Source organism: Podarcis bocagei (genome assembly GCF_964188305.1).
Source record: "Podarcis bocagei genome assembly, chromosome: 9".
Taxonomy (NCBI): Eukaryota; Metazoa; Chordata; class Lepidosauria; order Squamata; family Lacertidae; genus Podarcis; species Podarcis bocagei.
This window is the reverse complement of record NC_138134.1, coordinates 52173747-52188437: the sequence shown is the minus strand read 5'-3', so window position 1 is coordinate 52188437 and position 14691 is coordinate 52173747. Positions and strand designations below refer to the sequence as shown.

The window sequence follows — 14691 nt, the reverse complement described above, 5'->3', positions numbered from 1 at the left end:
CAGGAATGCTCTGATGGTGTTTCCTCCTTGGCAGGGGGTTGGACTCGTTGGCCCTTGTGGTCTATTCCAACTCTATGATTCTAAAAGCATTAAACGAAAGGACAAAAGGTTAATGAGATTTCAAATGGACATACAGAAAAATGATGGCCACAGTTAGCTACATGTTCCTAGGACAAACAACAGGCATGTTTGAGATTTTTGCCTACTTGACACTTAAAACAAATGTAGGTGCACGTTGAGATATATATCTTAAAAGTGAAATTTTCACTTTAAGCTTATAACAAAGACTTCAATAAATGGCAGGTTTTATTGTGCGAGTTACGTTTTATGGCTTTGATCAAAATATAAAATTGTGACAAAGACTTCAGTAAGATTGAAAACCATACTTTCTAGGTAAGTTTTTGAGTGTACTGTACTGCTAAATGCTTAGACATACTGAAATTGCTTGATAAGTAAGGTCAGCAGAGTTTAAAACAAAATGTTGAACTCAGGAAGTTTTCAAATCACATTTCTAGTAAAAATGATTTAACTAATACAACATAGTTTTGAAAAAACTAGCACCTTGAATGTCCAACATACTTTTAGAAGACCTATCCCAGCCCCTGTACTTAGGTGGCTATTGTTTATTAAAAACAATCAATTTAGCAGTTTACATTTCATTAAAGAACTGCTTTGTTTCATAACGGTGAAGGCTGCCTAACATAAAATCAAGTACCAAGTGGAAAGTTACAGAAAGCTATATAAATGGAGAAGTATCCATATAGAGCACAAAATTTATGTTTAAGTTAGGCATAGCTCTTTGCCACATTTGTATACTTTGCCATACGGGGCCAAATGTTTTTCTTGGGGATTTTTATATTTATTGCATTAACATTCTTCCCATATAAACCAGTCATCTGGGTTCTTTTCAAACCCATGTACTTTTCAAACGATGCTGAGGTATTAGGTAAACAATGCAACAAAACATACCCATACATGTAGAAACATCACTGAGTACATAAATGCACACCTATCATAACTAGGAAGCACCCAAAGGCCGACACATTGCAATTAGGAATTTTGTGAAGGAAAGACACCAATCTCACAGGTACGGTATATAACCAGTTGATTGGGAACTACCAATCACCCTCTTGACACAGTTATTGCTATATCTTTAAAAACATTTTTAAAAATTCAATTGGAACAAACAAATGGTTATAGAGTCTTACAGTTCATAAATAATGCAGTTTCCTATTTTATAATTAAACTTGAAACTCGGGTTGAACTAAAATTGATTCTTTGTATTTTTAAAGTCCTTTCTGGGTGCTACATAATGGTTTGAGTCATGAAATCTTTTCTATAGCCTCATGCAAAGGGATCATGGAAGGATTTGTTGTCTGAAAAGAAAGCCTTAGTTCTAGGTCATGTAAATCTAATGGAAAGCTAGTAGTAAGCACAATCTAGTGTGTCTGAAGCCTTGCAGAAAGGCAAAAAGAAAAGCTCTTACAAATGAGTACAAAAAGTTGGGCCTGTCTGCTATATATAAGCCAGTGTGATGAGTGTAAATTAGTGAAGCTTTATTTTACTCTGTCTAAAAAGTGTATTCTCATAAAATCTTGTATATGGATATTGCGCATTGATCTTTTACCACTTTACACATTTAAATATATGTTTATATGTATATTGAGAACTATTTGTGCAATTATTTAAATGTGCTATTCGTTGGGGATTTCATGGATGAGGGGGACACAATAAGTATTACTTCCCCCCGTGTTTCAATGTAAGTCAACATTACTTTAAGATGAACTACCATATTATCCAAGAAAATAAGCATACACAGAAAAATGTGTACAGCTTTGTACTGACTGTGCTGTTAGTGGTCAGTGACGCGAGCATGGTCATAGTTTGGTCACACTTCTTATCCAAGGTACAAAGGAGGAAACTTTGGTATAGACACCTGGAGAGTCTTTGACTCCACAGCCATAACCCCAGGAGGTCACCCCATATACAACCCAACTTTCTCCAGGGCGTTCACACATGAGCGGCCCACCACTGTCTCCCTGGCAGCTGTCCACACGCTTCTGCTCTTGGAGGCTACCAGCACAGAGCATCCTTCCTGTGAACCTTGTCCGATAGCGTTCTTCACAGATTCTTTTAGGAAGCAGAGGGATGGCAGCTTGTTGCAATGTTCTTGAGTAAGCTCTTCCTGTGGTAGAAAAATACAGGCTTTGACATACTGAATGTGAAATGTGTGTTAGAATTATTGCAGTCTTCTGCATTCCCTCCAGACATGTTATTTCTACGCCAGTACAGTTGCCATGTAGCATTGTTTTCACACTTAGTAGGGTCTTTGTAATTGACAATGGTTTTTTTGGAGGGAGATACCACAAAACTACGGTATATATTAGGTTATTTCCAGCCATCTTTCTATAGGAAAAAATGGACAAAAACTAATAAAAAAGTATGTGGATGCAATGGAACCCATAACTTTCATTTATCTCTCCCAAGCCACCTCACTAGAAGTAGAAGGCAACTTTTTGCAGTATTTTAAAATTGTGTGCAGGAATACTTGACTCTGAGACTTGTGCAAACAATTCCCTTAAACCAGAGGTTGCCAAGGTGGGATAGGTAAAGGTAAAGGGGCCCATGACCATTAGGTCCAGTCGTGACCGACTGGGGTTGCGGCGCTCATCTCACTTTATTGGCCGAGGCAGCCAGTGTACAGCTTCCGGGTCCTTTGGCCACCATGACTAAGCCAATTCTGGCGAACCAGAGCAGTGCACGGAAACGCCGTTTATCTTCCCGCAGGAGCGGTACCTATTTATCTACTTGCACTTTGATGTGCTTTTGAACTGCTAGGTTGGCAGCAGCAGAGACCGAGCAACGGGAGCTTACCCCGTCGTGGGGATTCGAACCGCCGACCTTCTGATCGGCAAGTCCTAGGCTCTGTGGTTTAACCCACAGCGCCACCCGCATCCCCCAAGGTGGGATACAGCATAACAATTTTAGACAATCCACTGCAACACATTGAGCACCATTAGAATAGAAAAATTAGCACCTGCCATATCTAAGCAACAACAAAAGTTGGTATTACAAGCAAAAATCCAGGCAGACCTGTCTGAAAAGCTTTTACTAGCTGGGTCATTCCATATCAAGTGATCCAACTTTTTTTACCTCGTGTCATCCAGTTTTCTTCATATTTTGTACACTTGTTGAATGATCAAAACTTAAGTTTAAATCTAAAATTTTAATTTTTTTATCTCATCCCGTAGGTGAGTTATGACAAGAAGCCCACTTTACCATAGTAAGGAAAAAAATATTTTGTGCTGTAAAAACAATCCTTACCTGTGTCACCCCATCCAGTGATGTAACAATTGGGAGCAGTTTTCTGTGGCCTCTCTCGTCTGAGTGGCAAACAAGCAGGCAAGACATGGGTGCTAAAGCGAGCGCACTGCTCTTCGGGTCCTTGCAGCCTCACCAGCGCAATGTCATAATCACTGCTATCGGGCCTATATTCTTTGTGTTGCACAATCTCTTGTACTCCAATTTCTTCCTCGTACTCCTCGGGCACTAATGTGTGGTAGTCTCCAACACGCACCACATAGCTCCGAGTATTATTGCCATATCTAAGAAGAAGAAAATAAGCTATCACCTTTGGACTGATCTTCTCTGGTAAGACACTGGGAAAGTTTCATTAAAGATTCAAGGTTTTTGTAAAATCCCCGCCCCACCAAAAAGCGCCTCTACAGTTTAGTAGTAGTTTCAGCTACTGTAAACACAGAGGCCTGGTCAACTACGGTCAATTTATTTAATCAGTCCAGTCTGTTTTGACTAAAGAAAACCGTTTTACTGGATTAAGAACTCCAATAATAAATACATCATTGTATGTGGTTTAAAGAGTTTGCATGTTTTGGATGACATCTAGCACTGAGGAAAAGAACAACGGGGGCACATGACAGAAAACCCTTTCCCAACACTAATATTTTGTATAGTTCTCTTGCAAATCCCCTGTATTTCCTTTGTCTGGAAATTCAAATGGAAAAATGCAGCTGATGTTAAATAATAAAAAGTGCAATATGGAAAGATTGACCCTTGTTATCATGAACACCCACTCCCCACAAATTGTATTTTAATTATACTATTTTTAAAAAAACCCAAAAACAAAACATGAACACGTTTTTCCCATAGGAAAAATAGTGTCATTTTCCTAACTGGTCAATGAAGATTGTTTTCAGGATTTATCTTCTGAGTTGAAACAAAGGCATGCTTTTTTTAAGAAAAGAGATTCAAAAATTATGTTGACACCTTTAAAAAAAGATTCATAAATACAGTTTTCTCACAGGATGGTGTGAAGGGCAGCAAGGACTTGTAGAATCATTGATATTTCAGAAAGAAAAATCCTTCACACAGCATACTCGCATATATCTAAATTGTGGCTATCATTCATGGGAGTCCTTGTGACTTACTCTAAGCAGCTGAGCTAAAGGTAAAAACAGCATTGCTGCCCCAATACAATTGATTTTCCAGTTTGAGATTTGTATTCCTGATATATAATGGAGGGAAAACACATTTCCTAAGTTCATTTGCAATGGAATTTCTAACTTCTGATACTCTCAGTGTTCTCTCCCACTATTTAGAAAGGTGTTCTAAAATTATTTTTTCACATAAGAACGACAATTTTGAGAATGATAAGCTAAGTATTCATTGGTATACATTTATGAATCTCACCATATCGTATATTTCAGGTTTCTGTGCTGGCTGTTACAATTTAAGAAATAATTTCATGCCAATAGTGGTGTGAATAAGCTTCAAATACTGTGGAAATGTGTTTTCCAGTGACCTGTCAGCCTAGAATCTTGACATTAATTTACTTGTAGGAACTCTACCATCTGAATGAGAGAAATCAATAGAATACTTTGACTTAATGTCACAACTCAATCACAAATGATCTGTTCTGACACCCACAGCAAAGAGGTGGCTTGTCTCCCTTCTGGCAATGCTTGTGGCTTTGCTTCAATCTTCTTTGAAGAATGAAGGATAGTTGTTCACAGTAATGAATACAAGAAGAGCTGAATTAAACTTCAGTACTTAATGATGCAGCAAAAAGCTCTCATTGCAATTGCCTATATAAAGGTAAAGGGACCCCTGACCATTAGGTCCAGTCGTGACCGACTCTGGGGTTGCGGCGCTCATCTTGCTTTATTGGCCGAGGGAGCCGGTGTACAGCTTCTGGGTCATGTGGCCAGCATGACTAAGTCGCTTCTGGAGAACCAGAGCAGCACACAGAAACGCCGTTTACCTTCCCGCCAGAGTACCTATTTATCTACTTGCACTTTGACGTGCTTTCGAACAGCTAGGTTGGCAGGAGCAGGGACTGAGCAATGGGAGCTCACCCCGTCGTGGGGATTCAAACCGCCGACCTTCTGATCGGCAAGTTCTAGGCTCTGTGGTTCAACCCACAGTGCCACCAGCGTCCCTCTGAAATTGCCTATATGTGGACAAGTAAAGCGATTTTGTTTCCTGCACTAGTCAATAAAAAATTCCCCACTAGGCTATCGTTTCCCATAAAGCAAAGGTATATTTACCATTTGCAGTTTGGAAAAATCTGTAAAATAGAGGCAGCCTTTCGGATACAGATATATAGAACCAGAGGCATAGCTGGGGGGGGCAAGGCACAGTGGGTGCCACACCGGGGGGGGGTTGCACTTACCACGGGGCCTGCAGTGTGCCCGAGCCACACGTCTCTGCACTGCCCAAAACAGCTGATGGAGAGGCAGTGGGCAGACTGCATTGCAAGCTCTGCGCTGTCCGAAAAGGCATCGTGCGGCTTACATCTGCCCTAATGGCTAGCTACACTGCTGTATAGAACAGATTACATTTTGTATAATTTGGCAGATTTTGGCTGACAAATGACTAGGACAGATTAGGAGACATTTGTGTGTATGCTTGTGTGAGAATATGCAAATAATATTGTGTGACCTAAGTGCTGCAGAATTTCGAAACTCCAGAGTATGGGTCCTACATGTGCTGGAAATCTGTTGTAGTTCTTTTTCAGTATCTGGCCTAGCTAAGGTGCTTTCTGTCAATGCAATGTCCTGAAACAGCACCACATGTGTAGGCTGGGAAATAAGAGATAGCACAGTTGTTCTTTTGCGGTGAACTCACACTGGTTTAGGAAGAAAGCCGAAAAGTAAAGGCTGCAGAGCGTTTTATGTGTACTTGCTCTACCGTGTGGCAGATTATTCACAGAGCAGATGTATAAATGGAGTTTAAAAAGCATCCTGATACAGGAACGGATTAGGTTCCCTGTCGAATTCCACTCCCCACATCACCTCTTCAGCGGGTGAGATTATATACTAAGAGGATAACAATTTGGCTGAAGTTACCAGTCCCTTAGCCAATTTTTACACACTCTTTAGACTATTGTAAACATAAGCACCACTGTAAGCATGCATACAGCCTCCTCTGAGGACTTCTTGTATTAAGTAGTCACTGACAGACTGATAATAACCATCACTGTGAAACACAATTGCCCTACAGGAAGTTGCAAGAGCTGAGCTATGGAACTCATTGCAAAGAAAAACGCTGTGGGAAAGAAACTTAACAATTTCCAAAGGTGAATTTGATATTGGTAGAAAATGGTGTCAGTGCTTGCTAGCTGATTATGCCAATCTTTGCCTGCATCTGCCAACATTTTGCGATTGGCTCAGCCCTTGCACCACAGTCTCAGCTTTCTCAAGTGGCTCCCAAAGGCAGAAATGCAATGCAGCTAGAGAAACTTGCTGTTAAATTTGTCTCTCTTTACTCTGCATATTTAGTAACTTTTCATCATTTTAAGAGGAAGTCCTATTCATCTCAGTCAAGTTTGAATGATGCTGTACTATAACGAAGCTTTTAAGATATCTAGACTACATATCATGCTTGTACAGTAGATCCACTTCACACATATTCTATGATCTATGCTTAAGTTATTTTAAACTACTACATCAACTTCCACTTTATTTCTGATCCTCTGAATTTGGACAGGGAGTGGGTGCGGACGGGAGGCTATGTTAAAATATATTTTAGATATTCCTACTGGCCAATGTAGCCAGTAGCCAACGTTTGTTACCTACAAGGTAGCTTTATATGCACTAGAAGCAAGAAAACAATTACTCTTTTTTAACCCCAATGTTGTTGAATGTTAAGGGAATTTCAAAATCTAAATCAGGTTGAGAACAGGATCTGTTTAGAAGGCAGGATGCTAAGCTCCGCCATCCTCCAGAGGGCTGCCCACTCATCAGTTGCTTGAACTTACCATGGACTTTGTAACTGAGTCAGCCAGTAACAAGCTTTTGCCCAGTTTAAAGGCACAATATATAAACTTACTGTCCTGGACTGGCAATGATCAACTTTATTTCAAAATGCTTAGTACCTGGAGAACCTGGCGGTTCTTTTGCGCTATGTAACTGGTTGCTTGATTTGTAAATGCAACTGTTGGTTTATGAACTAATTAAATTATGATGAATTGTGTCATTATTATGGATTATTTCCTACTGTATTTCACTGCTGATAGTTAATTTTCTGCAATTTTCAAAATGACATTTTCTATATGCCTTAAGTGAAGCATTGTAACACTAATAAAATTATTGATTCATTTACTATTGATTCATTTAAGCTACAATACTGAGCCTGGTTTTGATCACTGGTCATGCTTTACTCTGTCTCACTGGGTTGCTGCTGAGCAAATTCAAATCCTGACTGAAGGACCCAATTAATGTTTCTGCACTGGCCTGGAATGGCTGGACATACAGTGCTCTTGGCTGAATCTCAAAATTAACTGTCAGTAGGGTCTTTGTCTTCCTTGCACTGGTCTCCTTCCTATACTAATGACCAATACATAGCCACCTGCAAATCATGCAATGGTACCTTTTAAAACAGTGTGCTGCCGTAAGCACCCAGCAGCTGCTGATGAGAGTGGCACCACACAGCAATCTTCCATCACCATGGGATGATTTCAAGCGCAGAGCAACTTGCCAGGGCCATCCACCTCTAGAAAGAGAACAAAAATAATTCAACTTAATATTCCATGCAATATAAGGGTCTATGTGGAGTAGCAACTGGCGCCTTCTCTTTGATACAGCACTTTCTCTTGTGCTTTGTTTTCAGTAGTTCTGCAGCTTACCTCTCTCCCCCGCAAGAGCTGCAAAATCTGTTCAGCGACATGAACTGATGAGACTTGTTAAGTGATATTCTGAATTAAGATTACATTTATAAATTATTCGGCAAGCGGCAGTCTTTTCTCCTATTGTAAACCAATAAAACTAGCTCTTCTTGAGTTACATGTTTTGTTGCAAACAAGATTGTCCCTGCATCTCACCTGGAAATGACAAGAAATGAGCCTGGGACCACCTGCAAGCAAGATGTGTGCCCTATGACTGAGCTAAGGCCCTCGCCTTTTCACACTCTGGTTCTTTGAATCCAAGCTAATAGCTTTTTGCCCAAGTATCATTTTTTAAAAATTGCTCCATTTACCTTAAAGAATTTTTCCCTCCTATGATCCGCTTCTGCCGACGATGCAGTAACCTCAAACCACACACAGAAGAAAGAGAATCTATGCAGGAATGAAATCATAGACATTAGAGTCTCCCATCAGGAAACAGCAGAGCACTATTTCAATTGTTGGCTTGTTTTCTGTACGCCATTACTAGGGCTGGCCCACTACTTCTGTATCTTTTTTATTAAAAAAATACAACACACAATCCACATCAATATATTTTTTCCTCCTTCCAGCAAGCACTGAAGAAATCAATATAATACCCACTTCACCTTTATTACTGTTTGCAGGTGCCTTCTTGCTAAGGTAGTCACAGATCACCCCCGCATCTTCACTATGACGACAATTGTGTCTGCCAATATCCTGTTTAATGCAGTCAGCAAGAGATCTTTCATTTCCTGTACATTTCACATTGTCCACATGGATGGGGCCCTTTCCTTCTCCAAAATATGCCATGGTTCTTGCTCGTGCAGAACCTCTAGAAACAGGAAAATTTTAAAGGTGAGTTTTTAATTAAGACACTACAACAACAATAGCAATTGAGGTTCAATACAAATTATCTTCCATCTTTAATATTGCCTGCTACAGGAAAATATAAATACTGTATCTGTAATTAATAAGCATATCAATGGTTTTGAAAATTAATAGCAACAGTTCAGATCAAACCACACCACAACACAACAGGATGTCCAATGCAACTACTCACTCCTTGAAATCTATCTACACTGAGAAAAACAGCAGCTATGGTCATGACAGTAGCAGTGTCCACACATCATGGTAAACCATAGTTGCCGTATTGGCCTGAATATAAGCCGCACCCGAATATAAGCCACTCCCTTAAAATTCTGCAGGCACTCACACCCGTTCCATTCTACCGTATGTCTGTTTCAGCAGCGATATCATAGAAGTCACTTTTCATGGTCAGAATTTGCGGGAAAGGTGAGGGTTATATTCAGGCCAATATGGTAATGGTTTACCATAAATGCACAAGAGGCCCCCACTTTGCACCTCGCCTCTTATCCAACAGGTCCAACAAACCACAATTCCTCACTTAGCATTACATCCAAACCAGAGATCATATTTTGTTTCACCAAGGTTTGTTCTTTGCTTATTAATTGTTGTTTGAACACAACAAACCATGATCCCTAGTTTGGTCATAACACTTAAGTCAGGAATCATGCTATGTTGCTCTTACTGGCTACAGAAGTGGTGTGACGAGAGCCTCTTGGGCATTTACACTAAGCATTAACTACAGTTTATCATGATGTGTGAAATGGGTCAACATATCCACCTGCATTAACAGCTCGTTGCTAATACAATATTGCAGTTGGTGATCTTGCACTTTTCTTCTTCTTTTTTGTTAGCCCAACAGATCTTAGGGCTGTTTCATAAAGCATCACATATCCTTGCACAGTACTATGCAGTATTCATACATCATAATGTTATCCAACATAAACTGGTTCAACTGCAACATATTGGGATCTGCAAGCTATATATTTTCCTTAATCCGTTTAATCTTTGCATAAAATCAGCAGCTGTGTGAGTTAAAAATAATGTATTTTATAGTGTGACTCTTCTAGGAAGCTAAACTCATTCAGACAGGGAAGAATCCTTATGCTACTTTTTGCTGCAAACCTTGCCTACAAATAAGGCACTCTGAAATAAATCATTAATATTGCACATCAAATAATTGATAAGCGGTATGCAGGGCCCCAACAAAAGCCCATTTAATTTTGTACTGACACAAGCAACACCAGTCGCCACAAGCAGCCAATTAGATGATAAACTTATGTTTGAGGCATACTACTTCAGCTTTCAAGAGGGTTAAATGCTCCTCCAAACGAAACACCCCCTGCGTGTAGAAATTTAACATGCCAGGAAGAAAGTTGGTTGAGAACCCTGGTTGACATCCAGTTTTCTATATGCAGGGACTTTTTTTCCTTTTCAGACATGCCAATCCCTATCTGCAGTTTGCAATGCTACAGTTGAAAAACAGATTTCCCATTTCATCTGTTGCTTGTAGGAGCTAGGTCACAGGTATCTGACAAGAAGACATATTTTATCATCCGAGTAGCTATACTTCAGCTTCTGCAAACTGAACAGCTCCTTCTATCCATGGATCCAGTGGCAAAGTGTGAGAAGTCAACTTTTGCACCATTCTCACACTGGTCTAAAATCAACAAAAATTACCTCCCCACTTCTGATGGGAGTCATGTCTGGATCCAGCCCATTATGCTGTTCCTTTGGTCAAGATCTAACATTTTCATGTTCAATTGCTTCTTAAACCATGTTTGGGTATCATATACTGTAATATCAATTCTACATTTATCAGTTTATAATGGAAGAATGTGATATAATGTGAGACGCTGCTTTCCAAGAGAGCAATTATAAATCAAATTTATTGTATACTCATCGGTCACTGCAAGCTTCATCATGTGTCTTTTACAAAGACTTGTGTCATCTGCCAACATTATTAAACCCACTTCCAACCAACTTGTATAAACAGAAAGAAATGAATACTCCAGGATTAAAATTATTTCATTCTTACAGTTTCACTGTTTCTCAGCCAGGAATCACGCAGCATAATTTGAAGTTGGGGAAATATACTATAAAATGTTTTTGCTGTCCCTGCCAATCCTAGATTGGCTATAAACCTTAGTATAAGGCACTTACTATACAGGAAACCAGTCTGCAATCATAGTGTTCTCTTAGGATGTCCACATTATCTAAGTGAATAAAACACACAGTTCTATGGAGAGTTCTCAATCTCAGCATCTAAATGTGCTTTGCAGATGTCCTTTTTTAGTGTTCAAGAGGCTGATAAATTCAACCCTACTGTAGGTAAGGGAGACATCTGTTCTGACTTGCTGACTTTTGCAAATTATTAGGCAAACCATGCAAGCAGTTTTTATGGGTGAAAGCTACCTCCCATCCCCCAAAATACCCTATACAATCGCAGACAGCACTGCTTATATAAAAAAAGTTCCTTTCAAGGGCAGATGCCATTTTGCTTAGTCCTTATGAAGTTAATATAAGCCAAAGTATTACTTTAGTCATAATTAATACATTGGTTTATATCAGCTCTTAAAATTATGAACTGTATGACCTACAGAGTAAAAATCATTCCCTCTGCACCTGCATAAGTTGGAATCAGCTACACACCTGCTCTTTTTGGGGGGGAGGGAGTGCTACCTCCTCCAGAGCAAGTAGCTTGCCTGCTGCCCAGAGCCACCAATCTGCAGTATCTCCTTGTCAGGATTCATATTAAGTTTACTGACCTTCATCCAGCCCATTACTGATTCCACGTATCAGTCCAATACCTTAAACAAACAGCTTCTCCTGATTCTGCTGGAATGGCAAGAGGGAGCTGGGTTGGTCAACATACTTTACCCCCAAAACTCTGGATGACAACTTCTGGCAGTTTCGTATAAAGCTTAAATAGGATTGTGCAACAGTATATGCCTTGATGGTTTGAAGCATGCTTAAAATATCCTCCATGAAAACAAAAATCCAGTGCGCTCCATTAAAAAGTTTTATAACATGAATTTTTCCTCAGTTCCCGGGTCATGAACATATTGATTGTATCCAACTAAGTTTTGCTAATGAAATGAAATTAATAGACCTAAGTTAGTCATGTTCTCCATAAATTTAAATGGGTATACTCTAGTACAACTAACATTAGAGGTAACTCTTTTATACAGTTCAATCAACTGCAGAGACACCAAGATGCCCCCAATATTGACAGGGCCCAGACGTGCATTGCGAATGTGTGAGGTCATGTCATGTCATCGCAATGTCTGGAGGAGACTGAGCATTAAGGGGGAGCCAGTCACTGGAGGTGTTCTGCACTTGGCTCCACGCTCAACCTCATCTGCCCCCTCAACATTGAGGGGCCCAGCCCCCTTCCAACAAATATTGAGGTGGGGGGGCGAAGATACCTCATCCCCCTAGGGTTGGCACACCTGGTCAGTTGGATCAGTTCAACACTAAAACCAACAATACAGGTAAAAATACTACTAAGCTGAGGCCTTTGGAGAGGTTTGGGTAGCAAAGGAGAATGGGGTTTCGGGGGCTAGTTTAGCAGTCACTCCTTTTTTGGCATGGGGCAAGATATACAATTGACTATTGTGGATGAACCCTTTTAGTTAGATGTATTGTATTAATTGATAAGTTTGCTATGTATTACATTTCTGAATGTTACTTTTGTTGCAAGTCACTTTAAAACTTATTTGTGAAAAGGGACAAATAGATAATCAAAAGTCCAATAAAACAAATGCAAACAAAATTTCAGAAAACCCCAATGGTCCATAACAAAGAATGAAAGAGCCTAGAAATTTGAATTTGTATGAGTTGCACGTGTATAGCAAGGAAACCCAAAGAATAATGACGTTAAGCAGTGCTATCCGTCCATCTTCACAAAATGGACCTAAGATTATTTGTTTAACTCGTTAGCCACAAACTACATGCCTCTTCTTGTTCCAAGTTCTCTCTTACCCCCCTTCACACGTGAACAATTATATAGATTGCAGATATTGCAAGGAATGTTCAACTCCCTGACAGCTGTTTTTCCCCATATTTGAGCTAAGTCTGCCAGACAGTGACAAAGTGCAGGAGACCTTTTAAAAGTTACATCTACTGCTGGAATCCAAAGTTAAGCACTTCTTTTTAAGATCCATCCAAGGATATTTAACAACTCAATTTCCTTAGGTACCATAAGGAAATTAGTTCATATTGAACAGCCATTGCTTAATCTATCCTTAAATACAACTTATTATTGCATCTATATCATAAACCAAAGCGACTCAGAGCCCTTCCATACTTATTTTTCATGCTAATGACCATCATATATGGCCGTTGAGTAAATCCAGATAACTACAAATTGCTTAATACGGCATCCTGTGGAGCATCTCTGGAAACACAACAATGTTCAACAACATTGGCTCTTGCTTAATAAAGAAAAGTGATTTCTTTAACTCTGAAAACCTGGGGCATTTCATGCTAGAACAAGAGGCCTTGTTATTAGAGCTTCCTGTGCAATGTTATCTTAAGATAGACTCCTACGTAACATGGATTTCTTCATAAGCCCCAGCTGTATTTGCTGGGCTACCATATAAGGCATCTCAAAGCAAACCATGGACAGACATGTTTGAGCTGAACAACTCCTATTCATGCTTTTATGACTTCAGTGAGACATAGTACCAAGTAAATATATACAGGATTGCAGGCTTCACTCTGATTTTAATCTAGATAGAGGCTCCTCTCTGTTAGATACTGTTTGGTGGCTAAAGTATAACATGATGCAGATTGCAATAGTTTTAGAGAGCAACACTACATTCAAAATAAAGAGTTCTCAATGGACATATAAAGAACATTTTGTATTAGAATAAATTTTCACTACATGCCCAAATTATACACAGGTATTCCCCCATCACATATAAGAGGGCGATGTAATTTAAAGCACCAAAGGAGTGCTTTTTGTGCTATAATGTTTACTTTATAACCTGGTTTATTTAACACGTGCATGTTCTTTCCATTGCTGCTGTGTCTTGGTCATGTTTTCATTGGCTGACATTTTTATGATTTCAAAAGTACTTACTACATTTTATGTTACATTTTCCCACTATAAATATTAATTTGCGACTACAGCAAGCTCACTAATGTACAGGTGTAAAATATTAACTGAGGTTTAGGAAGATAGCCAAATCTATAAGCTTTTTCAGTCCAGTTACTTGGATTTATTTTTTATGGAACATCATCATCTTAATATTTAGAAAGTCTACCAAACTTTGGCAATCATGCATGCAACCAATGTTTCTTTTCCATTCCACTGATGCAATCTACAAATTTCAGTATTCTTCCAGAAAAACAATCTAATGCCAAAGAATACAATACAGAGCCACACAGTTAGTTCTACGTGATCAAGAGGGTTTTGGGCTTGAATAGCAAAGACAAATGATTCATGTGAATGCATGGCGGCCATGCGTCAAGCTCCTCCACATGGTCTAATCACCACTCTCAACCTTTGCATTGTCTAGTAGAACTTATGAATGTCTTGGCATTCAGCAATTGCTCATGCCTGCAGCATGTCATTGGCTGCCAACAGCAGAGGTTGGTGGCGACACCGAGTGTCACGGCATCTGAACACAAGTAAATTCTATTTGACTAAAATATTTATA

General features: G+C 39.5%; 1 protein-coding gene across 3 annotated transcripts in view; it reads right to left on the bottom strand.

Moving 5' to 3' along the window:
- Nucleotides 1-288: 288 nt before the first annotated feature.
- Nucleotides 289-14691, bottom strand: part of PRSS12 (serine protease 12) — a 69320-nt gene continuing 54917 nt past the window's right edge. For all 3 annotated transcript variants that reach the window (XM_081208087.1, XM_081208088.1, XM_081208086.1), the window contains 5 exons: nucleotides 8788-8993; nucleotides 8494-8572; nucleotides 7888-8010; nucleotides 3325-3605; nucleotides 289-2185 (listed from right to left, as the gene is read on the bottom strand). In XM_081208087.1, the coding sequence (XP_081064213.1) occupies nucleotides 1878-2185; nucleotides 3325-3605; nucleotides 7888-8010; nucleotides 8494-8572; nucleotides 8788-8993 (997 nt within the window). In that variant the 3' untranslated portion in view covers nucleotides 289-1877. The remainder of the gene's footprint in view (nucleotides 2186-3324; nucleotides 3606-7887; nucleotides 8011-8493; nucleotides 8573-8787; nucleotides 8994-14691) is intronic.